This window comes from Chiloscyllium plagiosum, unplaced genomic scaffold, assembly GCF_037043375.1.
Source record: "Chiloscyllium plagiosum isolate Xiang-an unplaced genomic scaffold, Cpla_swu_hap1 HiC_scaffold_27, whole genome shotgun sequence".
Classification (NCBI taxonomy): domain Eukaryota; kingdom Metazoa; phylum Chordata; class Chondrichthyes; order Orectolobiformes; family Hemiscylliidae; genus Chiloscyllium; species Chiloscyllium plagiosum.
This window is the reverse complement of record NW_028270165.1, coordinates 85,935,092-85,960,184: the sequence shown is the minus strand read 5'-3', so window position 1 is coordinate 85,960,184 and position 25,093 is coordinate 85,935,092. Positions and strand designations below refer to the sequence as shown.

Below are 25,093 nucleotides of genomic sequence, written 5' to 3'. Positions count from 1 at the left end.
GCTAAGATTTGCTTTCCCAAAATGCAGCACCTCACATTTATCTAAATTAAATTCCATTTGCCACTTCTCAGCCCATTGGCCCATCTGATCAAGATCCCATTGTAATCTGAGGTAACCTCCTTCGCTGTCCACTACACCTTCAATTTTGGTGTCATCAGCAAACTTACTTACTATACCACTTATGCTCACATCCAAAAGGTAGTGGGCCCATTATCTATTTTCAAAGTGGAATTGACAATATATTACATGTATCGACTGCCTGCAGATTGTGCAGTCTTTCAGCAAAGTAGAATGTTCAGGGTGCAGGTTTGCTCGCTGAGCTATAGGTTTGATATCCAGACATTTCATTACCTGGCTAGGTAACATCATCAGTGGTGACTTCCAAGTGAAGCAAAGCTGTTGTCTCCTACTTTCTATTTATATGTTTGTCCTGGATGGGGTTCCTAGGATTTGTGGTGATATCAAAGTTATGAAGAGAGATACATATTTTGTTTAACCAAATACAATGGCAGTGCAGAGAATTTCAGAAAAGTGCAATAAATATTTACTTTTTACCACTTATTCAACTCATTTAAGAATTTCAAATTGAATCTGAGCTAACTTGAGAGCAAATGGCAACATTCGTTTGTTAATAGACTCACCATAAATTATGAAAGATCACTTTTATCTAAGTCACAATGTTTAATCCCAAATGGAGCAATTAAGTGCAAAGTTACTTTCAACCATTTAATAAAACACTGCAAATTTTATTTCATGTGAAAATACATTCATTTTATAATTTGGATAAGATCTTTACAAAGGAAATATACTAAACAAAATAGCTTTCCTGGGTATCGATATTGACAACAGTTATGCAGCTATTATTTGGCAATTGACCAACTAATTGAAATAATTTCAGAATAAATGAGCTGCTTTATTATTATACATTGAGATATTGCATATCTTGGCTCTCACCCAAGTATTCTCCGAAGAAAAAAATGCATCTGGATGGGGACATGAATAGGAAGAATTCAGAGGGATATGGGCCAAATGCTGGCAAATGGGTCACTAGATTAATTTAGGATATCTGGTTGGCCTGGACTGAAGGGTTTGTTTCTGTGTGCTCATTACAGACGCCCCTCTTTTGGGATCCCCATACCAGCTGTTATTTTCATGAAATAATCTGACAATTATTGACTTCCATCAACCTATTCCATCCAGAGAAATTTCCTCTCTCTGCAAAGTGTGGTTCACGTTGGCAAATTCAATCCTCCTCCGGTCCTCAGGAACACACTCTATAATGCGCAACGTTCTCAATACCTGTTTAACGTTCAGTGGGGAAACTATTTTCGGTCCAACAGGTAAACAGAATTCCTCCGAAATGTTTTTGGCAAATGCACTGCTCCCACGAGAGCTCATGGGCCCACAGTTCAAAGCTTTCAACAGCTTTTTTTCTCATTTCCCCGCCTTCCCAGGATGCAGAATTTCTCCCACCAGAAATGGTTTGCCCTGAAAAAAATCCAGCAGGAACATGATTATGGAGCTATCAGTAAAAATGCTTCATTTGGCTCAACCAAGGTTGGAAATGGAAGAACATTTCTGTTCAAAGTTACTGTTCGTTTGCCCTTTCAAAATTCCTTGAATTTAAGGTGTTCCATTGTAGCATTTAATTATGATCCATTAAAAGCAGTATCCAGTCTCATCTGAGTGAGGAACCGACTCAACAAGCGAAATAACTTTTCTGTCTGCTCTTTAGATGTGACAACCTCTCCCTCTCTGTTGATGCAACAGGATTACCAGAGCTGGAAGTACCACTCTCGGAATATAATTGCTGATTGACAGTTTACTTGAACTGCTTAACATAAGGATTTAAAAGCTGCTAGCCCGATCTCGCACAAAGCACAAAAACAAACTGTTCACCCGTGCCTGCACAGAGGAGAAATTTCACTTGGAATAGATCACAAAATAAGAACTGTTACCAGTCCCACAACTCATGTGTTTCCCATGGACAAAGTTAAACATCACACAACACCAGGTTATAATCCAGCAGGTTTGTTTGGAAGCACAAGCTTTCGGAGCGCCGCTCCTTCATCAGGTAGTTGTGGAGAATGAGATCATGATCACAATTTATATCCAAAGGAGTCTAGGGTCATGGAAATGTGACATATCAAACAATTTTAGATTAAATCCTTCATCTTTTAGAATAGGTTTCTGCTCTTTGGTTTGTTAATCCCAGAACTTCTTTTTTGTTACCTTCTCAAGAATGTCATTCAAATGCAGAGCTTTTCTAACAATAAGTGTGAATTCTGTCTGCGCCCGAATGTTGAGTCAGACTAACATTTTTCTTAGAGAAAAACTCTACATTTAAATTACATTTTTTGAGAAAGTAATTTACAGATTAGGGTGTAGACCTTAGGGTGGATAGGCTGTGCTAAATTACCCATAGTGACCAGGGATGTGAAACTTAGGGTGGATTGGCCATGGGAAATACAGAGTAAGGGGGTGGGTATGTGTGGGATGCTGTTCAGAGGGCCAGTGTGGAATAGATGGGCTGAATGGCCTGTTTCCACATTGTTGGGATTCTATGACTCCCACCACAAAGGAGCATTTTATCTGCATCTATCCTGTCAAGCCCCTTTCAGAATTCTACTGGTTTCAATAAGATCACTTCTGGTTCAGAGAGGTAGACAGCACAGAAATAGACCCTTTGGTCCAACTCATCCATGGCGACCAGGGTTCCCAAACTAAACTAGCCTCACTTGCCTGCGTTTGGCCCAAATCCCTCTAAACCTTTCTATTCATGTACCCATCCAAATGTCGTTTAGACTTTGTAAACGTACCTGCATTGACCACATCCTCAGCAAGTTCATTCCACGTGTAAACCGCCCTCTGTCAAAACATTGCCCCTCGGGTTCCTTTTAAATCTCTCTCCTCTCACTTTAAAGAAATATGCCCCCTAGTCTTGAGCTCCCCAATGCTAAGGAAGAGCCCTTTGCTATTCACCTTACCTCCACTCCTCATGATTTTATCAATCTCAATAATGTCACCCCCCAACCTCCTGTGCTGCAGTGAAAAAAGTCCCAGCCTCTCATTATAACTCAAACCCTCCAGTCCTGGCAACATCCTGGTAAATCTTTACCAAACCCTCTCTAATAGTATTCTTCCTATTACAGGGACACGAGAACCATACTCAGTACTCTGAAAGTGGCCTCACCAACATCCTGTACAACCTCAACATGATGTCCCAACTCCTATACTCAATGGGGTGAACAATGAAGGTAAGTATGCTAAACGCCTTCTTAACCACCCTGTCTCGCAGTGAAGCAACTTTGAAAGAACTGTGTACCTGAACCCCATCATGTCTCTCTCTTACAGCATGACACAGGGCCCTACCATTAACTGTACAAGTCCTGACCTTCCTTGCTTTAGCAAAGCGCAAGCCCTTGCTTTTATTCATACCTCACTCATATACACGTGCTCTCTCAGACACGCACACATACACCCCCAACACACTCTCAGGCATATACTCCATCACACTCTTATGTGCACTCATGCATAAACTAACACATCACTTTTTGGGCAAATTTGTATTGGCAGAATTATGTTTGTAGATACATTCAATTTTGCTCAAAAAGTGCACAGTCTGCAGGCAGTCAATCCATGTAATATTTTATAAATTCCTACTTTGGAAATAGAACCAGTCTGATTCAAAATTGAGACATTTGACACACTCGAACCTCACACCTTTATCGGGGCTGTCTGGGCTGAGTTGTCACTTTTTTTAAAAAAAACTTAAGTCATCTTGAGAATGTGAATCAAAAGATGTTCTGGGATTTACATAATAATGAACTGAAATCTGCAACACATTCTAAAAGGTGAAAGACTTAACAGCAATCTTGGTTTGTTTCATATATCCTATCAGTTGCATGACACTGTGATCTTTTGCTATAAAATCTGTGTCTTATGATCCTGCTCCACAGCTACCCGATGAAGCAGCAGTGCTCCAAAAGCTTACACTTACAAATAAACCTGTTGGACTATAACCTGGTGTTGTGTGATTTTTAACTTCATCCAGGCGAGTCCACCACCGGCTCCTCCACATCATTTCTAGTGAGCACAGCCCACACCTCCCAATGCTGCCAGTAAACTTTACAACGCCGATGAAATGACACACTATGCACTCCTGAAAAATTCACAATTTCTAACGAAACTGGCTGCTCATTCACTGATCCATCTGATACGCCACATTGGAAGCTTAGTGCAGGAAGCTGAAAGAAATGAGCAGCTTTAAAACAAAAACCTTGGAGCTCAAAGCTTTCAATGAGAGTCTGAGCCGGGGGTAATTTCAGGTAACTTTTATTGAGATCCAACTTTGTTACAGCTTCAAACCCCCTCAGCAAAAAGGCAGAGAAAAAGTAGCTGCTTTTTAAACAGTTCAAGGTCAAAACGCACACGCTACCCCACCACCCCCCTACCCACCTCACTTCTTTACTATTGGTCACCACCAAGTTGTCCCTTTGCAATTGGATCCTTGGTACAGCCGTAACCCGGAGGAAGTATTGCCTCACTCGGCAATTTCAACCCATACCCTGTATCGCACCATCTGCTGCAGTGGGATTCAAACCCGGGGCCCCTGGAACTGGGTTGATAGTCCAGTCGATACTGGCACTCAGCCATCGTGCCTTAAATCCCCCTGCAATGGTACATGAATTCCCTGGTGCCTCTGGAGGATGGTAGAGCTGGTGAAGCCCTTCCCGCACAGGGGGCAGCTGAAGGGCCTCTCTCCTGTGTGGATCCGCTGGAGGGTCAGCAGGTTGGAGGCCTGGGTAAATCTCTTCCCGCACCCGGGGCAACTGAAGGGCCTCTACCCCGTGTGGACCCGCTGGTGCCTCAGCAGAGTGGAGGAATCGCTGAAGGCCTTCCTGCACACTCGGGGCAGCTGAAGGGCGTCTCCCCAGTGTGGATCCGCTGGTGGGTTAGCAGGGTGGAGGAAGTGCTGAAGCCCTTCCCGCAGATGGGACAGGGGAACGGGCTCTCCCTGGTGTGGCTGCGCCGATGAGTCTCCAGGACAGACGGGACACAGAAGCTTTTCCTGCAGTTGCCACACTTCCACTGTTTCTCCACGGGGCTGGATTCCTCAGGTTTCTCCATGGCCGAAGCTTCAGTTACACACAAATGCGTGTGGAGCCCCTCCCCACCGTGAATTCCTCTTCCCAGGCCGTATAACTGTTTCAGGCTCAACACTCAGTGCGCTGCAACAGTAGGGTCTCTCATCCAGTCCCACTGATGCTGAAAACTTACTCAAACAGGAACCAAAATGCTTTGCTCCTTCTCACAGAATCATAGATGAACACCGTTGCAGTCCCGATGGATTGCGTGACTGTCAGACATTGACGTCAAAGTGAGGACTGCAGACGCTGGAGAGTCAGTGTCGAAAAGTGTGCCGCTGGAAAAGCACAACAGGTCAGGCAACATCTGAGGAGCAGGAGAGTCAATGTTTCGGGCATAAGCCCTTCATCTGTTGATTTTGAAGCTTCAGTCTTCAGATCTTCAAATACACGGTTAAAAACAGATTACAAAAGTCATCACTATCAGTGCAGGGTAGAAATTCAGAACAAGCAATTCTACTTTGTGGAATATTCTTTTCTTTTGTTGTTCCACAAAATTGAAAGCACTCCCACACCCTCTTCCCCCTCTGTTCTCACTCCGCTCTATCTAATTCTCCTGAAGGTGCTGATTCAGGATCTTACAGGGGCAGAAAAGCAAAAACGTCAAGACTGACATCTCTCTGAATTTTGGATACCTCCACCTGAAAGTTAATATCTTTCACAACACTGGGATCCTGCTGAGAGTGAGCAGGTCTGATTTTGGGAAGCAAAAAAAAAGTGTCAATTCAGGGTGAACCTGCAACGCAGCTTCTTGAGGAAGGACCAGGCACAAAAGGGTTAACGACCCCGAGAAGGTGGGAGTAAAATGAGACATCAAGGCATTAACACCGACACACTTCAGTCAAACTCTTCTGCTCCCAGTCAGGGCAAAACATGCTCTGAAAGTCCAGCCTTCACAACCACACTTCTGCTTCCACTGAAGACAATTAGAATCACACAGCACAGAAAGTGACCCTTTGGCCCAACCTGCCCAGATATCCTAAATTAATCTAGTCACGTTTGCCATCACTTGGCCGCAATATGGGCTGGGTCCTGGCAGCTGGGACTAAATTGGGTTGGCTATCTTGTCAGCAAGGACGGGTTGGACCGAAGGGTCGGTTTCTGTGCTGTACATCTCTATGACTCCAGTCGCATTTGCCATCACTTGGCCCTGACCCAACTGAACCCTTCATATTCATATGCCCATCCAGGAGCCTTTTAACTTGTCATCGTATCAGCACCCACCACTTCCTCTGGCAGCTCATGCCATCGCTCAAGCGACTCCATGTTGAAAGCGTCTGATCTGGTGCACCAAATGACACCAGGATAATCTCAGATCATTCCAGATCGCATCGATACTCAGTCAGTGGCTTTCCCGATCAGGATGTTGTACGTGATCAAACAGGTCCATGGGTAGGCGATCCCCCACCTCTTAGTTCAAGTATCTCTACGAGAACTCCCTTGCTGGAGGGTCCCTTGGAGTCACTTCAACTGGACTTCATTGAGTTGGAGAAATGAGTTGAGTTGCTATAAATGTGTTTTGCTTGTTGCTGATGTCTTTTGTAAGTGGATTGAAGCCTACCCTCCTCCTAATGCTACTGCTGAGACTGTGGTGAAGATTTTGTTTAAGGAAGTAATTCCCTGCTTCAGTATACCTGCGTACATTAGCTCGGACAATGGACCACACTTTGTCGGTAATATTAACGGAGAACTCTGTTCCCAGCTTTGTATTTGTCGGTATCTGCATGGTGCTTATCATCCTCAGGCGGCTGGCATTGTTGAATGTTTTAACCAAACTCAAGACTAAACTTGCCAAATTAATGGCAGAGTATGGCCTCTCCTGGTCATGCTAATCCCTGTGGCCTTATTCCAGATGCGATCCATATCTGCAGGCAAGACACGAATGTCTCCAGCTGAGAGTTTCTCTGGTCACTGCCTCCGTACCCCTTGGAACGATTTGGTTCCCTTCTGAGTCCACTTCCACCACATAACCAAAGCAATCATTGGTTATGTTCTTGCTCTAACCAATGTTATGCGTGCCTTTCACTCTCAGGAGCGTGCGGCCTACAGCGATGTTCCCTCCCTTTCAGCCTTGTCACGGGTAGAGCCTGGTTCGTTGGTGCTCGTCAAGAACTGGACTGGCAAAGGTCTCCAACCTCGTTGGGATGGCCCCTTCCAGGTTTTACTTCCCACCCCTACGGCGGTCCCAGTCGCTGGGCGCTCAGCTTGGGTCCAACTGCACCGTTGTAAATTGATTGACCGCACCAATCAAAAGGGGGGGAAGAGGAGGAGAGAATCCTGGAATCTCAACAAAAGGAGTGGACCCTGTCCAGTTGGGTTTTGAATTTTGCTGTTTTTCTCATGTTGATCTTATTACAGATACTTGAACTAAGAGGAGGGACATGTGGTGGATCGCTTATCTCCTCACCTTTCTGATCACGTACAACATCCTGATGGGGAAAGCCACTAACTATGGATGCGACCAGGAATGATCAGAGATTATCCACCACCCATGCTGAGGAGATGTCGTCCAGTGCACCAGACCAGACGCCTTTGACGTGTGGAACGTGATGAAGATTGATTATTGCAATGGACTCTTACATCAGAAAGACCAGATGGTCCATCTGGACAGTAGAAATCAGTGAGAGTTATCATGTCGTTACCATGTTTTTTTTATTTTACCTGCAGTCGCAAGCCTCGTGAGGATAAAAATGATCAACCCCGTTATTATGGTAAATATGCCCAGGAACATCATCCCTTTTTGTAGGACGGACCGACTCGAGAAAAGGGAAGCCTGATAGGAGAAACTCCTCAATCCACAAACAACTTATTTACACAGGCCCACAGAACGCTCTTCACCCCAGAGGCAGTAGTATGTTACTCCTCTCTATCGGGAGATGACTTACTTGCCCTGTCCCCAGTCCCCGATTCATCTATTCATCAGACTTCCTACTGTCGACCCCGCGAAGAGAAATATCACTTTCCAATACCTCGGGTCTGTGTATACAAACAGGTGGTGTAACACTGGCTGGGGTACAGCAGGCATTATGCGGCACATGGACCTTTTCTCTTTTCAGAATCTGATACTGTCACCAAGACCATGTACAATTGAGCTAAGGGAGAGCCCAATGGGAACAGCATTCTGAGGACCGTGGGTGGCACAGTGGTTCGCACTGCTGCCTCACAACGCCAGAGACCCGGGTTCAATTCCCGCCTCAAGTGACTGACTGTGTGGAGTTTGCACATTCTCCCCGTGTCTGCGTGGGTTTCCCCCAGGTGCTCCGGTTTCCTCCCACAGTCCAAAGATGTGCAGGTCAGGTGAATTGGCCATGGTAAATTGCCCATAGTGTGAGGTAAGGGGTATGGGTGTGTTGCGCTTCGGCGGGGCGGTGTGGACTGATAGGGGAAACTCCTCAATCCACAAACAACTTATTTATACAGGCCCACAGAACGCTATACACCCCAGAGGCAGTAGTATGTTACTCCTCTCTATCGGGAGATGACTTACTTGCCTGTCCCCAGTCTCCGATTCCAATCTATTCATCACTGTTTCCACACTGTAAGTAATCTAATCTAAAACGTCGACCCTTTACTCCTGTAGATCTGACCAGACCCCCTGCTGTCACATTTCCGTAACCTATTTTGACAAACTCTCCCTAATATACACCAAACCAGACTATTATTTCTTCAGCTAAGGTAAAGCTACCAATTTCCTTGTCCTGGATGGCAAAGATGTCCTTCATAAGGTCACCGTCGGAGCCCTTGTTCACACAACAGTACCTTGTCCTGGCCAGTGGACAAGTCGATGGAACCTCCATCTGAGGAGGATGCAGCGGTCGGTCTCAGCCAACCTTGCTCCAATTGGAAGGATCCCAAGGGACTGCGTGACAATACAGGACACCCGATAGGCTGGGGAATCCAGAGTACCCTGAGGTTGGAAGGATCGGCAGGAGTGACAAGTTAAAAGAACCGCAATTCCCTCTTTTGCGGCCTGACCATTCGAGGAAATAAGACTAAAGAGGCTCTGGAACATAGTAAACTGGGATTATCAGACCTGTGTCTTTACTCTATGCAGAATCGGTATGCCTTAGACGATAATACTCGCCCGGGAGAGTGAGGTCTGCACCATTGTCCAAGATAAATGCACTATGGGCATTCCCGATCTCACTGGCAATATTACTAAGATACAAGCAGAGATCCAGAATGACTGAAGGGACCAGTTGGGAAAACTGCAGATCGGGCTGATGGTACAATTGGCTTATTAATTTAGCTATGTCTGTTTGTCGGTATTGGTATTGTTAGGTGTTTAATTGCTCGGCTTATGAGGTCCCTTAGTGATATAGATTTGCCCCAGAAGATGCTCCTTTTGCGATCCGATGGCTCACCCACACGTGTCGATGGTGATGATAAATATGACCAGATGAGCTGCGAAGATGGTGGTGCCGCTCTGCAGGATGTTGATGGCTGGACCACCTTGAAGGGCATTTGTTTGGACTAGCTTTCTCTTTCAGTGATCGCGGTGCAATCAAAGGGAGGAATGAGGGTGTGGACATCTGGGTGAGAAAGTCTATAGCCTTAAAACTTGCCTTTAAACATTTAGACTAAAATGTAATGCTGAATTATTGAATACATTTACTGCACCAGAAAATAAACAGGCCGGAAGGCTCAGAAAGAGGAGAGAACTTAAAGATAGGGACACCTGGGGTCACCAAATGATAACAGGATGCTGTGAGGCAATTAAGAACGTTTGCCTCAGCATCGGTGAATCTGTGTGAACAGGACACCAAGTGATAACATTCACAGCCGTTCCCTTGTGAGACCATTTTAGTGCTGAGGCTGTTCAATCCCGTAGAAAATTAACTCTTAGTGCTTATCTGCTATGGATTGAAATGAATTGCATTTTGGGACTTTATAATGATATTGAGTAGCCATTACTGGTTATTAAATACAAACTCTGTAAAAGGAAATATTGATAAAGCTTTACCTTACTGCAGCCGAGGCTCCAGCGGAGGATACAGGCCGCGGGCACACTTCCGGCTTCGGGAGGGCCACGCCTCCTGGTCCCGCCCCCTCCTCGTCCAAGGCGACGCGTAAGCCCCGCCCCTTCCAAACGCAGATCGTAAACCCCGCCCCCAGACTAAACCCCGCCCCTCCTGGTAAACCCCGCCCACCCAGGTGAGTTTGGAAGCACGAGCTTCTGCAGCGCTGCTCCTTCTGTGGGTAGCTGTGCTGCAGGATCATAAAACACAGAATTAATTGCAAAACTTCACAGTGTCATGCAACCGATGCAATATTTGGAACAAACCTGGACCGCTGCTGAGTCCTTCATCTTTTAGAATGGGTTGCAGGTTTCAGTTCATCAATATATAAATTCCAGAACTTTAGATCAGATTCCCTCCAGTGTGGAAACAGGCCCTTCGGCCCAACAAGTCCACACCGACCCACTGAAGAGCAAAACACCCAGCCCCATTCCCCATCACCAAACACTACGAGGCAATTTAGCTTGGCCAATTCACCCTAACCCGCACATCTTTGGACTGTGGGAGGAAATCCACGCAGACGCGGGGGGGGGGGGGGGTGGGGTGGAGGGAATTGAACCTGGGGCTCTGGTGCTGTGAGGCAGCAGTGCTAACCACAAAAAAAATGAGGAATAGGGATGCAAGGCAGGATTTCAGGGAGCTAGCGTGGAAGCTGAGGGCTAGAACAAACAGAGTGGTTATCTCTGAATTGTTGCCTCCTTTCCCAGGTATCTGACCCTTGTCTTTTGTGTCCTCCCCTACCCTTCCTGTTATCCCTTGACCCCAGTCTCCTTTTTGTTATTTCTTCTACTGCCTCCACCATCATTTTGGCTTTCTGTTTCTGCTTCTCGTCTTCCCTTTTCACATACACTTTCTGTGCCTCACGTAACAGCTCTTCCATCCGTCTTTCACTCCATCCATCTAATTTCTGTAATTTCTTTTGTATGTCCGGCCTGATTTCGTTACAAACTGGACCTTTAAGAGTCCCTGTGCTATCTGATTATCGGGATCCATTCCCAAACACTTCCTTGTGGCCTCCTTGAGCCTTTTAAGAAATGCAGAAGTGGTTCCATCCTTCTCTTGTCGTACTTCAAAGGCCTTAACAAAGTTTTATGATCTTGGTGCCGCCTCTTTAATTCCTAATATTCCCATTTCTCATAGATCCCGCATTGACTCCCTATCTTCTCTGTCATTATTTTCCAAATGAGGGTCAACATTTGGGAATTTCTGTTCTGCTGGGGCCCCTTCTTCCCCAACTGCGTGCCTCTTTTCCCATTGCTATAAAGCTGCTCTCCTAATCATACCTCGTTCTTCCCCTGAAAATAACGTTCCTAAAATTGCCATTACTTCTCCCCAGGTATATAAATTAGGCCCTAGGAATTGCTCTAATTGTTCGGCTAGTCCAACCGGATCCTCTATAAACTTTTCATTTCCTTTGTAAAGACCCTAACTTCACTGCTAGTTAAGGGAGCGTTTACATATCCGATTGTACCTTCCCCAATCGGAACCTCTCAGAAGGGACATAATTTTACATTTTCCATTATCTCTGCCCCTCCTTTACGTGTGGTGGCTCGAGTGACTCTGCCCCCCCCCCAGGTTCTGCATCTTTTAGTTCAGAGTCCATTCCCATTTCTGTGTCTGGACTCGGTTCTACTTCGGGAGCTGTAGGCTCGTTCCGGGGAGTAGTATATGGGGGCGGCAAACACGTTAAGGGATCCTATTGTGGCTTCCCTTGTTCATTCTTTTTCTGTTCTTTCCCTGATTCCTCCCTATTCATGGGATATAATTTTACTCCCGCGCTCCCTATCCAACAAACCGCATAATCGGACTGTTTTTGACTGTACGCTTCTTTCCGATTGACATATATATTAAGATCTTGACACAGCCAATCCTCATCGGACCCATATTTGGGCAAAAAAATACCAGGCGCCTTAATACTTTATCTAATCCAGACAAAACAACAATAGTTTACCATTGTAGCCTTATCTTTCCCCCGCGTCGGGGAGTTGTGTTCCCAATTTCCCAACATTCTCCCCAAAGGACTGTCGGGTGAAATATATTCCCCTTGAACGTTATTTACAGATCGATCGTTACCCAGCCAACTCCCCGTGCCTCCCATTGTTGCTAATTTAATTAATCTTAACGAGGTCCGGTGTCACCTTTTTCCACACCCCTTCAGGGTCCTGACTGGACACCTTACTCGTCCGATTAATCTGACCAACTATATGCTTTTTGAGACTTCAACTGTTTTCCATAAATTACTTTGATGTAAGGATAAAAGAGATTAGTTAGAAACTGATAGTAAGGCAGTCATGACCTGTAAAAAGAACAGGAGTTAACACTTTATTTCATAATCTGTAAAATCCTTAACCTTAAAAGAAATCATGTTAAAATTTCCACAGTAGAAATCAGATTCAAAACAGTCCCGGATCTCAAGCTCCAGGGAACAAAGCAGAAACATTCAATCACCAACAAACAAATGTGCATTCAAACCAAATCACAACGGGTTAAACTTTCTAGTTGCTGTACAGCTCTTTCTCTCTCTCTCACACACACACACACACAGACACCGTGTCTCACAGACACTTTGAGCTTTCCGCAACAACTCCTCTAGCTTTTGAATATTCATCTGGACGTCTGGTCATAAGTTAGTTATGAAGGGCATCCTCAGTAGCCCTTCAACTACTAGCCCTTCTGACACTGGCTGTTTTCCATTGACATATGCTTAATTTTATATATCACCAATTCCCCATACTTTTATATGTCCTGACCACCAAGGCAAGACATAAAAGGTCTCTCTTCTGACCTTGGTCTGTGCACAGAGTTACCTGGTCATTTCGGTGCGCCCCGTCCCGCAGCAATTCTTGCAGTAAATACCGCTGCCCCCGGTCGCCCGGATATATCCTTGAAGACCTTTCCCTACCTGGTTCCTGTGCACAAGAGCTGCCCGACCTAACCCGCCGCGTCTGCCCGCCTTGTTTCCAGGGTCTCCCAGTCCGGATCGTACTCGCCCAAACCGCGAACGACAAGCAAGGGAGTCGAAGATCACCGAAATCGGCGAGGTGCACCTCCACGGTCATCCCAAGAGTGTCGAGCGGTCTGAGTCTTGGACCCCGGAACGAGGCCCCCAATTGTGAGAAACAGAACTCACTCACAAATCAATCAGCCTGAGACAAAGCCTTGGAAACAAGAACAATTTATTACAGTCTTCTAAGTACTGGACGCTTCTGCAATCAAGCAGAAATGCGTGCCAAAACAGAGCCTGTTCGCTTTCTTATTCAGTTTACAAGTTGCGGAATCACTTTATTGCGGAATCACTTTACTTCAGCTTTATTGTGAAATACCCCTGCTGCTTCTTCTTGTGGTCCACTGCAACACTTTAAAGTTATTTCCTAGCTTAAAACTATTTTCTTTAAAGGACCCTCTATATTCATTACAGTCTTAGCCTTAAGTATGCTACATGGTACAAGAATTCCTCGACCGTTTGTATAATGTTCCCCTTCCCTTCCCCCCACTACACCCCCTCACCCATCTGCAAAAACATTTCTAATCTCCCACAGAAAGAGGGATAGGGATGTAAGGCAGGATTTCAGGGAGCAGGGTGAAAGCTGAGGGCTAGAACAAACAGAGTGGTTATCTCTGGTTTGTTACCCGTGCCACGTGATAGCAAGGCAAGGAATAGGGAGATATATCAGCTGAACACCTGGCTGCAAGGATGGTGCAGGAGGGAGGGTTTCAGGTTTTTGGATAATTGGGGAAGGTGGGACTTGTACAAACAGGACAGTCTTCACTTGAACCAGAGGGGTACTAATATCCTGGGTGGGAAATTTGCTGGTGCTATTCGGGTTGGTTTAAACTAGCTCAGCAGGGGGATGGGAACGGGGAGGTGTAGCTGCAATGCACAGGAGGATGAGAGTAGGAAGGACAGGGACAGGATTTCAGGGTCACAGGAATGTGCTGGCAGACAGTGAAGTGATTTGAAGTGTGTCTACTTCAACGCCAGAGTATCCGCAATAAAGTCGGTGAGCTTGCAGCACGGATAGGTACCTGGGACTTGGATGTTGTGGCCATTTCGGAGACATGGAGAGAGCAGGGTGAGGAATGGATGTTGCAGGTTCCAGGGTTTTGATCTTTCATTAAGAACAGCCAAGGCGGTAAAAGAGGGAAAGGCGTGGCCTTGTTAGTCAAGGATAGTATAACGGTGGCTGACAGAACCTTTGATGAGGACTGTTCTACTGAGGTAATGTGGGCTGAGGTTAGAAACAGGAGAGGAGAGGTCACACTGCTTGCAGTTTTTTTTATAGGCCTCCGCAGAGTTCCAGGGAGATGGAAGAGGGGATTAGCAAAATTATTCTGGGTAGGAGTGAAAGGAACAGGCTGGTCATTATGGGGGACTTTAACTTCCCCAACATTGACTGGAAATGCTTTCATTCTAGTACGTCGTATGGATCAGTTTTTGTCCAGTGTGTGCAGGAGGGCTTTCTGACACAGTATGTCGAAGGGCCGACAAGAAGGGAGGTCACACTGGATCTGGTGCTTGGTAACGAACCACTTGATTTAGTGGAAGGTGAGCACTTTGGAGAGAGTGACCATAATTCAGTTAAGTTTCATTTAGCGATGTAAAGGGATAGGAACATGCCACAGGTCAAGAGTTATTGATGGGGCAAGGGCAATTATAATCAATTATGCAAGACTTAGGATGCATAGAATAGGGTAGCAAAATGCAGGGGATGGGAACAATTGAAATGTGGAGCTGGTTGAAGGAACAGATATTGTGTGCCCTTGATAGGTATGTCCCTGTCAGGCAGGAAGTGATAAGGTAAGGGAACCGTGGTTTACAACAGAAATTGCATCTCTTGCTACAAAGAAGAAGGAGGCTTACGTGTTGATGAGGCAAGATGGTTCAGATGAGGTGATGGAGAGTTACAGATCAGCTAGGAAGGATTTAAAGAGAGAGTTAAGAGCAAAGAGAGGACATGAGCAGTCGTTACCAAATAGAATAAAGGAGAACCTAAAGCTTTCTATAGGTATGTGAGGAATAAAAGGATGATTAGGGTAGGAATAGGGCTAATCAAAGAGAGAAGTGGGAAGTTGAGTGTGGGCCCTGTGGAGATTGGAGAGGTGTTAATGAATATCTCTCATCGGTCTTCACTCAGGAAAAGGAGAATATTGTAGAGGAGAAGAATGAGGTACGAGATATTAGACTCAAAAGGATCGAGGTTAGTTGCACACAGGTGTTATCAATTCTAGAAGGAGTGAAAGTAGACAAGTGCCCTGGGCCCGATGGGATTTATCCAAGGATTCTCTGGGAAGCGAGGGAGGAGATAGCAGAGCCTTTGGTTTTAATATTTGAGTCGTCATTGTCTACAGGTTTAGTGAGCCTTACTTCTGTTGAAGAAAAGCTTTTGGAAAGGAATATTAGAGATAGGATTTATAATCATCTAGCAAGCAACAATTTGATTTCAGATAGTCAACATGGTTTCATCAAGGGCAGATCGTGTCTCACAAACCTTATTGAGTTTTTTGAGAAGGTGACCAAGCATGTAGATGAGGATAGGGCAGTTGACGTGGTGTACATGGACCTCAGTAAAGGTTCCACATGGTAGGCTGTTGGAGAAAATGCAGAGGCATGGGATTGAGGGTGATTTAGCAGTTTGGATTAGAAACTGGCATTCTGAAAGAAGGCAGCGAGTGGTGGTTTATGGAAAATATTCAGCCTGGAGTCCGGTTTCTAGTGGTGTGCCACAAGGATCTGTTTTGGGACTACTGCGGTTTGTCATTTTTAAAATGACTTAGGTGCAGGCATAGGTGGATGGATTAGCAGAATTGGGCTGAGAGGTGGCAAATGGAGTTCAATGCAGTTAAATGTGAGGTGATTCACTTTTGGAAGAATAACAGGAAGGCAGTGATCTTGCAGTCCATGTGCATAGATCCCTGAAAGTTGCCACTCAGGTAGATAGTGCTGTGAAGAAGGCATACAGTGTGTTAGGTTTCGTTCGTAGAGGGATTGAGTTCCGGGAACCGCAATATCACGCTGCAACTATACAAAACGCTAGTGCGGCCACACTTGGAATATTGTGTATAGTTTTGGTCCCCATATTTCAGAAAGGATGTGGGAAGCATTGGAAACGGTGCAGAAGAGATTTACCAGGTTGTTGCCTGTTCTGGAGGGAGGGTCTTATGAGGAAAGGCTGAGAGACTTGGGTCCGTTCTCATTGCAAAGAAGAAGGCTAAGAGGGGATTTGATAGAGACATATAAGATGATCAGAGGATTAGATAGGGTAGACAGTGAAAGAATCTTTCCTAGGATGGTGACATCAGCTTGTACGAGGGGGCATAACTAGAAACTGAAGGGTGATAGATTTAAGACAGATGTCAGAGGCAAGTTCTTTATGCAGAGTGTGGTAAGGGTGTGGAATTCCCTACCTGCTAAGGTAGTCAACTCAGCCACATTGGGGAGATTTAAACAATCCTTAGAAAAGCGCATGGTTGATTTTGGGATAGTATCAGGGAACGAGCTGAGAATAGTTCACAGGTCGCGTAACATCGAGGGCGGAAGGGCCTGTTGTGTGCTGTATTGTTCTATGTTCTTTGTTCTATGTTCTAAACTTAGTGCAGGAGGCTGAAAGAAATGAACAGCTTTAAAACAAAAACCTCTTGGAGCTCAAAGCTTTCAATGAGAGTCTGAGCCCGGTGGTAAGTTCAGGTAACCTTTATTGCAACCAAACTTTGTTACAGCTTCAGATCCCCCCAGCAAAAAGGCAGAGAAAAAGCAGTTGCTTTTTGAGCACCTCAAGGTCAAAGTGCACACACCATACCTCCCCTGTCCCACCCCCCTCACTGTCTTTACTATTGGCCAGCACCAAGTTGTCCCTTTGTAATCGAATCCTTGGTACAGCCGTAACCCGGAGGAAGTATTGCCTCACTCAGCAATTTCAACCCATATCCTGTCTCCAAGTAAGTTTCTCCCCGCTCATTTGCCAGGAAGGGGCAGTGTAGTGTCAACCAGACTGCTGTGGGTCTGGAGTCACGTGTAGGCCAGACCGGGTAAAGGATGCAGCTGGAACGACAGAGTGAATCCTTTCCCACAATGGCGGTTCCCTTCCCTAACAAGGGAGAGAGTGAATCAGATGGGGGCTTTCTCCTCCACACCACCCCCTCCCTGAAACGGTCTCATCGTTAGATTCCGAACTCCACATTTCTGACCAAATACCAATTCTGCCATCTGTCATGGCGGGATTCGAACCCAGGAGTCCCCAGAACCGGGTTGATAGTCCAATCGATAATGGCACTCAGCCGTCACTCCTTCAATCCCCCTGCGATGGCACGTGAACTCGCTGGTGCTCCTGCAGGTGGGAGGAGTAGGTGAAGCCCTTCCCGCACTGAGAGCAGGTGAACGGCCTCTCCCTGGTGTGGATCCATTGATGCCTCAGCAGGGTGGAAGATGTGCTGAAGCCCTTTCCACACTTGGGGCAGCTGAAGGGCCTCTCTCCCGTGTGGACCCACTGGTGAGTCAGCAGGTGGGACGAATACCTGAAGGCCTTCCTGCACTCGGGGCAGCTGAAGGGCCTCTCCCCCGTGTGGACCCGCCAGTGGGTCAGCAGATGGGAGGAATGCCTGAAGCCCTTCCCGCACTGAGAGCAGGTGAAGGGCCTCTCCCCCATGTGGACCCGCTGGTGGGTCAGCAGGTGGGAGGAGCAGGTGAAGCCCTTCCTGCACTGAGAGCAACTGAACTGCCTCTCCTCCATGTGGACACGCTGGTGCCTCAGCATGGTGGAGGCCTGTGTAAAGGCCTTCCCACACTCGGGGCAGCTGAAGGGCCTCTCCCCTGTGTGGACCCGCTGGTGCCTCAGCAGGGCGGAGGAGCAGGTGAAGCCCTTCCCACACTGAGAGCAGGTGAACGGTCTCTCCCCCGTGTGGACATGCTGGTGGGTCAGCAGGGAGGAGGAATTGCTGAAGGCCTTCCCACACTCGGGGCAGCTGAAGGGCCTCTCCCCCGTGTGGACCCGCCGGTGGGTCAGCAGGTGGGAGGAATCGCTGAAGGCCATCCCGCACTGAGAGCAGGTGAACGGCCTCTCCCCTGTGTGGACACGCTGGTGCCTCCGCAGGGAGGAGGAATCGCTGAAGGTCTTCCCACACTTGGGGCAGCTGAAGGGCCTTTCCCCCGTGTGGACCCGCCGGTGGGTCAGCAGGTGGGAGGAATTGCTGAAGGCCTTCCCACACTCTGGGCAGCTGAAGGGCCTCTCCCCCGCGTGGACCCGCTGGTGGCTCCGCAGGTTGGAGGAGCAGGTGAAGCCCTTCCCGCACTGAGAGCAGCTGAACGGCCTCTCCCCCGTATGGACATGCTGGTGGGCCAACAGGGTAGAGGAATTGCTGAAGGCCTTCCCGCACTCGGGGCAGCTGAATGGCCTCTCCCCTGTGTGGACACGCTGGTGCCTCAGCAGGTGGGAGGAATACCTGAAGCCCTTCCCGCACTGAGCGCAAATGAAGGGCCTCTCCTCCGTATGGACCTGCTGGTGGGTCAGCAGGTGGGAGGAGCAGGTGAAGCCCTTCCCACACTGAGAACAGGTGAACGGCCTCTCCCCCGTGTGGACCCGCCGGTGCCTCAGCAGGGTGGAGGAATTGCTGAAGGCCTTCCCACACTCTCGGCAGGTGAAGGGCCTTTCCCCCGTGTGGACACGCTGGTGCCTCAGCAGGGTGGAGGCCTGGGTAAAGGCATTCCCGCATTCTGGGCAGCTGAAGGGCCTCTCCCCCGTGTGGACCCGCTGGTGGGTCAGCAGGGTGGAGGCCTGGGAAAAGGCCTTTCCGCACTCTTGGCAGCTGAAGGGCCTCTCCCCTGTGTGGACCCGCTGGTGGGTCAGCAGGTGGGAGGATGTGCTGAAGGCCTTCCCGCACTCTGGGCAGCTGAAGGGCCTCGTCCCCGTGTGTTTCTGCTGGTGGGCCAACAAGTGGGAGGAATGTCTGAAGGCCTTCCCGCAGTCGGTGCAGGGGAATGGCCTCTCCCCGGTGTGACTGCGCCGATGAGTCTCCAGGGCAGACGGGACACGGAAACCTTTTCCACAGTCGCCACACTTCCACGGTTCTTCTACAGGGCGGGATTCCTCAGGTTTCTCCATGGCCACAGCTTCAGCTGCACACAAACACGTGTAGAGCTCCTCCCTGCCGTGAAATCCCCTTCCCAGGCAGTATAACTGTTTCAGGCTCCACACACAGTGCGCTGCAACAGTGGGGGCTCTCGTCCAGTCCCACTGATGCTGAAAACGTCCTCAAACAGGAACCAAAAAGCGTTGATCCCTCTCACAGAAATCACAGTCAAAAATCGTTGCGGTCCCGATTGATTGTGTGACTGTCAGACATTGACATCAAAGTGAGGACTGCAGACGCTGGAGAGTCAGTCGAAAAATGTGGCGCTGGAAAAGCACAGCAGGTCAGGCAGCATCTGAGGAGCAGGAGAGTCAATGTTTCGGGCATAAGCCCTTCATCCGTTGATTTTGAAACTTCCCTCTTCAGATTTTCAACTTCTCTGCAAAAGGAGATTACAAAAGTCATCACTATCAGTGCAGGGTAGAAATTCAGAACAAGTAATTCTACTTTCTGTGGAATATTCTTTTGTTGTTCCACAAAATTGAAAGCACCATCCCACTCTCTCTCCCCCTCTGTTCTCACTCCGCTCTAACTAATTCCCCTTCAGGTGCTGATTCAGGATCTGACAGGGGCAGAAAAAGCAAAAACATCAAGACTGACATCTCTCTGAATTTTGGATACCTCCACCTGAAAGTTAATATCTTTCACAACACTGGGATCCTGCTGAGAGTGAGCAGGTCTGATTTTGGGAAGCAAAAAAAAAGTGTCAATTCAGGGTAAACCTGCAACGCAGCTTCTTGAGGAAGGACCAGACACAAAATGGTTATCGACCCCGGGAAGGTGGGAGCAAAATGAGATGTCAAGGCATTAACACCTACACACTTCAGTCAAACTCTTCTGCTCGCAGTCAGGGCAAAACATACTCTGAAAGTCCAGCCTTCACAACCACACTTCTGCTCCCACTGAAGACAATTAGAATCATACAGCACGGAAACAGACCCTTTGACCCAACCTGCCCAGATATCCGAAATTAATCTAGTCACGTTTGCCATCACTTGGCCTCTATATGGGCCGGGTGCTGGCAGCTGGGACTAAATTGGGTTGGCTATCTTGTCAGCAAGGACGGGTTGGACCGAAGGGTCTGTTTCTGTGCTGTACATCTCTGACTCCAGTTGCATTTGCCATCACTTGGCCCTGACCCATCTGAACCCTTCATATTCAGATGCCCGTCCAGGAGCCTTTTAACCAGCACCCACCACTTCCTCTGGCAGCTCACGCCTTCGTTCAAGCGACTCCACGTTGAAAGCGTCTGGTCTGGTGCACCAGATGACATCAGGATAATCTTAGATCGATTCAGATCGCATCGATACTCAGTCAGTGGCTTTCCCGATCAGGATGTTGTACGTGATCAAGCAGGTCAGTGGGTAGGCGATCCCCCACCTCTTAGTTCAAGTATCTCTACGAGAACTCCCTTGCTGGAGGGTCCCTTGGAGACACTTCAACTGGACTTCATTGAGTTGGAGAAATGAGTTGAGTTGCTGTAAATATGTTTTGCTTATTGCTGATGTCTTTTGTAAGTGGATTGAAGCCTAACCTCCTCCTAAGGCTACTGGTGAGACTGTGGTGAAGATTTTGTTTAAGGAAATAATTCCCCACTTCAGTATACCTGCGTGCATTAGCTCGGACAATGGACCACACTTTGTAGGTAATATTAACGGAGAACTCTGTTCCCAGCTTTGTATTTGTCGGCAACTGCATGGTGCTTATCATCCTCAGGCGGCTGGCATTGTTGAATGTTTTAACCAAACTCAAGACTAAACTTGCCAAATTAATGGCAGAGTCTGGCCTCTCCTGGTTATGCTAATCCCTGTGGCCTTATTTCAGATGCGATCCATATCTGCGGGCAAGACACGACTGTCTCCAGCTGAGAGTCTCTCTGGTCACCGCCTCCATACTCTGGGAACAATTCGACTCCCTTCTGAGTCCACTTCCACCAAATGACCGAAAAAATAATTGGTTATGTTCTTCCTCTAACTAGTGTTATGCGTGCCTTTCACTCCCAGGAGCGTGCGGCCTACAGCGATGTTCCCTCACTTTCAGCCTCGTCACGGGTAGAGCCTGGTTCATTGGTGCTCGTCAAGAACTGCTGGAAATGTGTTGCTGGAAAAGCGCAGCAGGTCAGGCAGCATCCAGGGAACAGGAGAATCGACGTTTCGGGCATAAGCCCTTCTTCAGGAATCAAGACCTGGACTGGCAAAGGTCTCCAACCTCGTTGGGGTGGCCCCTTCCAGGTTTTACTTCCCACCCCTACGGCGGTCAAAGTTACTGGGCACTCAGCTTGGGTCCAACTGCACCGTTGTAAATTGATTGACCGCACCAATCAAATGGGGGGAAGTGGAGGAGAGAATCCTGGAATCTCAACAAAAGGAGTGGACCCTGTCCAGTTGGGTTTTTGAATCTTGCTGTTGTTCTCATGTTAATCTTATTGCAGATACTTGAACTAAGAGGAGGGACATGTGGGGGATCGCCTATCTCCTCACCTTTCTGATCACGTACAACATCCTGATGGGGAAAGCCACTAAGTATGGATGCGACCAGGAATGATCAGAGATAATCCACCACCCATGCTGAGGAGATGTCGTCCATTGCACCGGACCAGGCGCCTTAGACGTGTGGAACGTGATGTAGATTGATTATTGCAATGGACTCTTACATCAGAAAGACCAGATGGTCCATCTGGACAGTAGAAATCAGTGAGAGTTACCATGTCGTTACCATGTGTTTTTGATTTTACCTGCAGACGCAAGCCTAGTGAGGATAAAAATGATCAACCGTTATTATGGTAAATATTTTAAGGACGTCCAGGAACACCATTCCATTTTGCAGGTCGGGCCTACTTGAGAAAAGGGAAGCCTGATAGGGGAAACTCCTCAATCCACAAAGAACTTATTTATACAGGCCCACAGAACGCTCTTCACCACAGAGGCAGTAGTATGTTACTCCTCTCTATCGGGAGATGACTTACTTGCCCCGTCCCCAGTCCCCGATTCCATTCCATTCGTCAGACTTCCTACTGCCGACCCTGCAAAGAGAAATATCACTTTCCAATAGCTCTGCTCTGTGTATACAAACAGCTGGTGTAACACCGGCTGGGGTACAGCAGCCTTATGCGGCACATGGACCTGGAACGGAACCCTTCCCTTGCACATTTATAGGCCTTTTCTCTTTTCAGAACCTGATACTGTCACCAAGACCGTGTACAATAGAGCTAAGGGAGAGCCCAATGGGAACAGCATTCTGAGGACCATTGTCTCCCATACAGTGCGAGTGCTCAAGTCACTTGGCCCATTTTTTACAGCGCTCAAGCGACTCCTCTTGCAAAACGTCGACCCTTTACTCCTGTAGACCTGACCAGACCCCCTGCTGTAACATTTCAGTAACCTATTTTGACAAACTCTCCCTAATATACACCAAACCAGACTATTATTTCTTCAGCTAAGGTAAAGCTACCAATTTCCTTGTCCTGGATGGCAAAGATGTCCCTCATAAGGTCACTATCGGAGCCCTTGTTCCCACAACAGGACCTTGTCCTGGCCAGTGGACAAGTCGATGGAACCTCCATCTGAGGAGGATGCAGCGGTCGGTCTCAGCCAACCTTGCTCCAACTGGAAGGATCCCAAGGGACTGGGTGACAATATAGGACACCCGATAGGCTGGGGAATCCAGAGTACCCTGAGGTTGGAAGGATCGGCAGGAGTGACAAGTCAACAGAACCACAACTCCCTCTTTGAAGGCCTGACCTTTCGAGGAAATAAGACGAAAGAGGCTCTGGAACATAGTAAACTGGGATTATCAGACCTGTGTCTTTACTCTGTGCAGAATCAGTATGCCTTTGACTATATACTTGCCGAGGAGGGTGAGGTCTGCACCATTGTCCAAGATAAATGCACTATGGCCATTCCCGATCTCACTGGCAATATTACTAAGATACAAGAAGAGATCCAGGCATTCCTTGACAGAATGACTGAAGGGACCAGTTGGGGAAACTGCAGATCGGGCTGATGGTACAATTGGCTTATCAATTTAGCTATGTTTGTTTGTCGGTATTGGTATTGTTAGGTATTTAATTGCTCGGCTTATGAGGTCCCTTAGTGATATAGATTTGCCCCAGAAGATGCTGCTTTCGCGATCTGATGGCTCACCCACAGGTGTCGAAGGCGATGATAAATATGACAAATGAGCTGCGAAGATGGTGGTGCCGCTCTGCAGGATGTTGATGGCTGGACCACCTTGAAGGGCATTTGTTTAGACTAGTCTTCTCTTTCAGTGATCGCGGTGCAATCAAAGGGAGGAATGAGGGTGTGGGCATCTGGGTGAGAAAGTCTATAGCCTTAAAACTTGTCTTTAAACATTCAGACTAAAATGTAATGCTGAATTATTGAATACATTTACTGCACAAGAAAATAAACAGGCAGGAAGGCTCAGAAAGAGGAGAGAACTTAAAGGTAGGCACACCTGGGCTCACCAAGCCATAACAGGATGCTGTGAGGCAATTAAGAACGTTTGCCTCAGCATCAGTGAATCTGTGTGAACAGGACACCAAGTGATAACATTCACAGCCGTTCCCTTGTGAGACCATTTTAGTGCTGAGGCTGTTGAATCCCGTAGAAAATTAACTCTTAGTGCTTATCTGCTATGGATTGAAAAGAATTGCATTTTGGGACTTTATAATGATATTGAGTAGCCATTACTGGTTATTAAATACAAACTCTGTAAAAGGAAATATTGATAAAGCTTTACCTTACTTACTGCAGCCGCGGCTCCAGCGGAGGAAACAGGCCGCGGGCACACTTCCGGCTTCGGGATGGCCACGCCCCCTGGTCCCGCCCCCTCCTCGTCCAAGGCGACGCGTAAGCCCCGCCCCTTCCGAACGCAGATCGTAAAACCCGCCCCCAGACTAAACCCCGCCCACCCAGGTGAGTTTGGAAGCACGAGCTTCTGCAGCGCTGCTCCTTCTGTGGGTAGCTGTGCTGCAGGATCATAAGACACAGAATTTATAGCAAAACATCACAGTGTCATGCAATTGATGCAATATTTGGAACAAACCTGGACCGCTGCTGAGTCCTTCATCTTTTAGAATGGGTTGCAGGTTTCAGTTCATCAATATATAAATTCCAGAACTTTAGATCAGATTCCCTCCAGTGTGGAAACAGGCCCTTCGGGCCAACAAGTCCACACCGACCCGCCGAAGAGCAAAACACCCAGCCCCATTCCCCGTCACCTAACACTACGGGGCAATTTAGCTTGGCCAATTCACCCTAACCCGCACGTCTTTGGACTGTGGGAGGATAACCGCGCAGACGTTGGGGGGGGGGGGAATTGAACCTGGGGCTCTGGCGCTGTGAGGCAGCAGTGCTAACCACAAAAAAAAGGTGACATTTTCTGTTTTTCAGCGGCAGCTGCAACCCAGGAGTGGGGAGTCACTGATTTGAGGTTTTAAATTTGAAGTCAGAGAGCAGAGGTTCCTGGGAGAGGAGGGATGACTTATTTGTATTTCCTTCTTGCTGTATAAGTCAGTGGGTACTGTTGAGGGGGGATAACGACCTACCAGGGGTATGCACTGGGGCCCAGGTCTCTGGCACAGAGCCTGTCCCTGTTGCACCAGAAGGGAAGGAAGGAAACAAGGAGAGTGTTAGTCATTGGGGACTCAATAGTTAGAGGGTCAGATAGAAGGTTTGTTGGGAATGAACAAGACTCGCGGTTAGTGTGTTGCCTCCCAGGTGCCAGGGTGCGTGATGTCTCGGATCGTATCTTTGGGGTCCTGAAGGGAGAGGGTTTCCAACCCCAAGTCATGGTCCATATAGG

The 25,093-nt window shown here is 47.6% G+C and overlaps 2 protein-coding genes across 15 annotated transcripts in view; one reads left to right on the top strand and one right to left on the bottom strand.

Moving 5' to 3' along the window:
- Positions 1–25,093, top strand: part of LOC148144849 (sulfhydryl oxidase 1-like) — a 58,582-nt gene that overhangs the window by 10,004 nt on the left and 23,485 nt on the right. For 3 of the 11 annotated variants that reach the window (XR_015751615.1, XR_015751617.1, XR_015751614.1), the window contains one exon: positions 3,153–4,344. The exons of 2 other annotated variants lie outside the window; for them this stretch is intronic. Coding sequence is in view for 5 of the 9 variants with exons in the window: in XM_087975121.1 (XP_087831247.1) it covers positions 1,736–1,814 (79 nt within the window). In the remaining 4 variants the exon portion in view is untranslated. Of the gene's footprint in view, positions 1–1,735; positions 2,122–3,152; positions 4,345–5,709; positions 5,844–7,505; positions 7,623–13,129; positions 13,240–25,093 lie in introns of those variants that run through there. 6 more of the 11 variants (XR_015751616.1, XM_087975121.1, XM_087975123.1 and 3 more) reach the window with 5 other exon arrangements.
- LOC148144851 (uncharacterized) lies at positions 726–24,080 on the bottom strand. Of its 4 annotated transcripts, none has more exons than XR_015751594.1 (2): positions 24,029–24,080; positions 726–1,488 (listed from the first exon to the last, which is right to left on the bottom strand). XR_015751594.1 is itself a non-coding variant. In XM_087975061.1 (2 exons), exon 2 carries the CDS (start codon positions 19,258–19,260, stop codon positions 17,452–17,454), a length of 1,809 nt encoding a protein of 602 aa, XP_087831187.1. In that variant the 5' UTR covers positions 19,261–19,667; positions 24,029–24,068; the 3' UTR covers positions 16,841–17,451. The 4 variants fall into 4 exon arrangements, 1 of the variants encoding a protein (XP_087831187.1); XR_015751592.1 differs by lacking the exon at positions 24,029–24,080 and adding an exon at positions 10,111–10,224; XR_015751593.1 differs by lacking the exon at positions 24,029–24,080 and adding an exon at positions 10,116–10,142.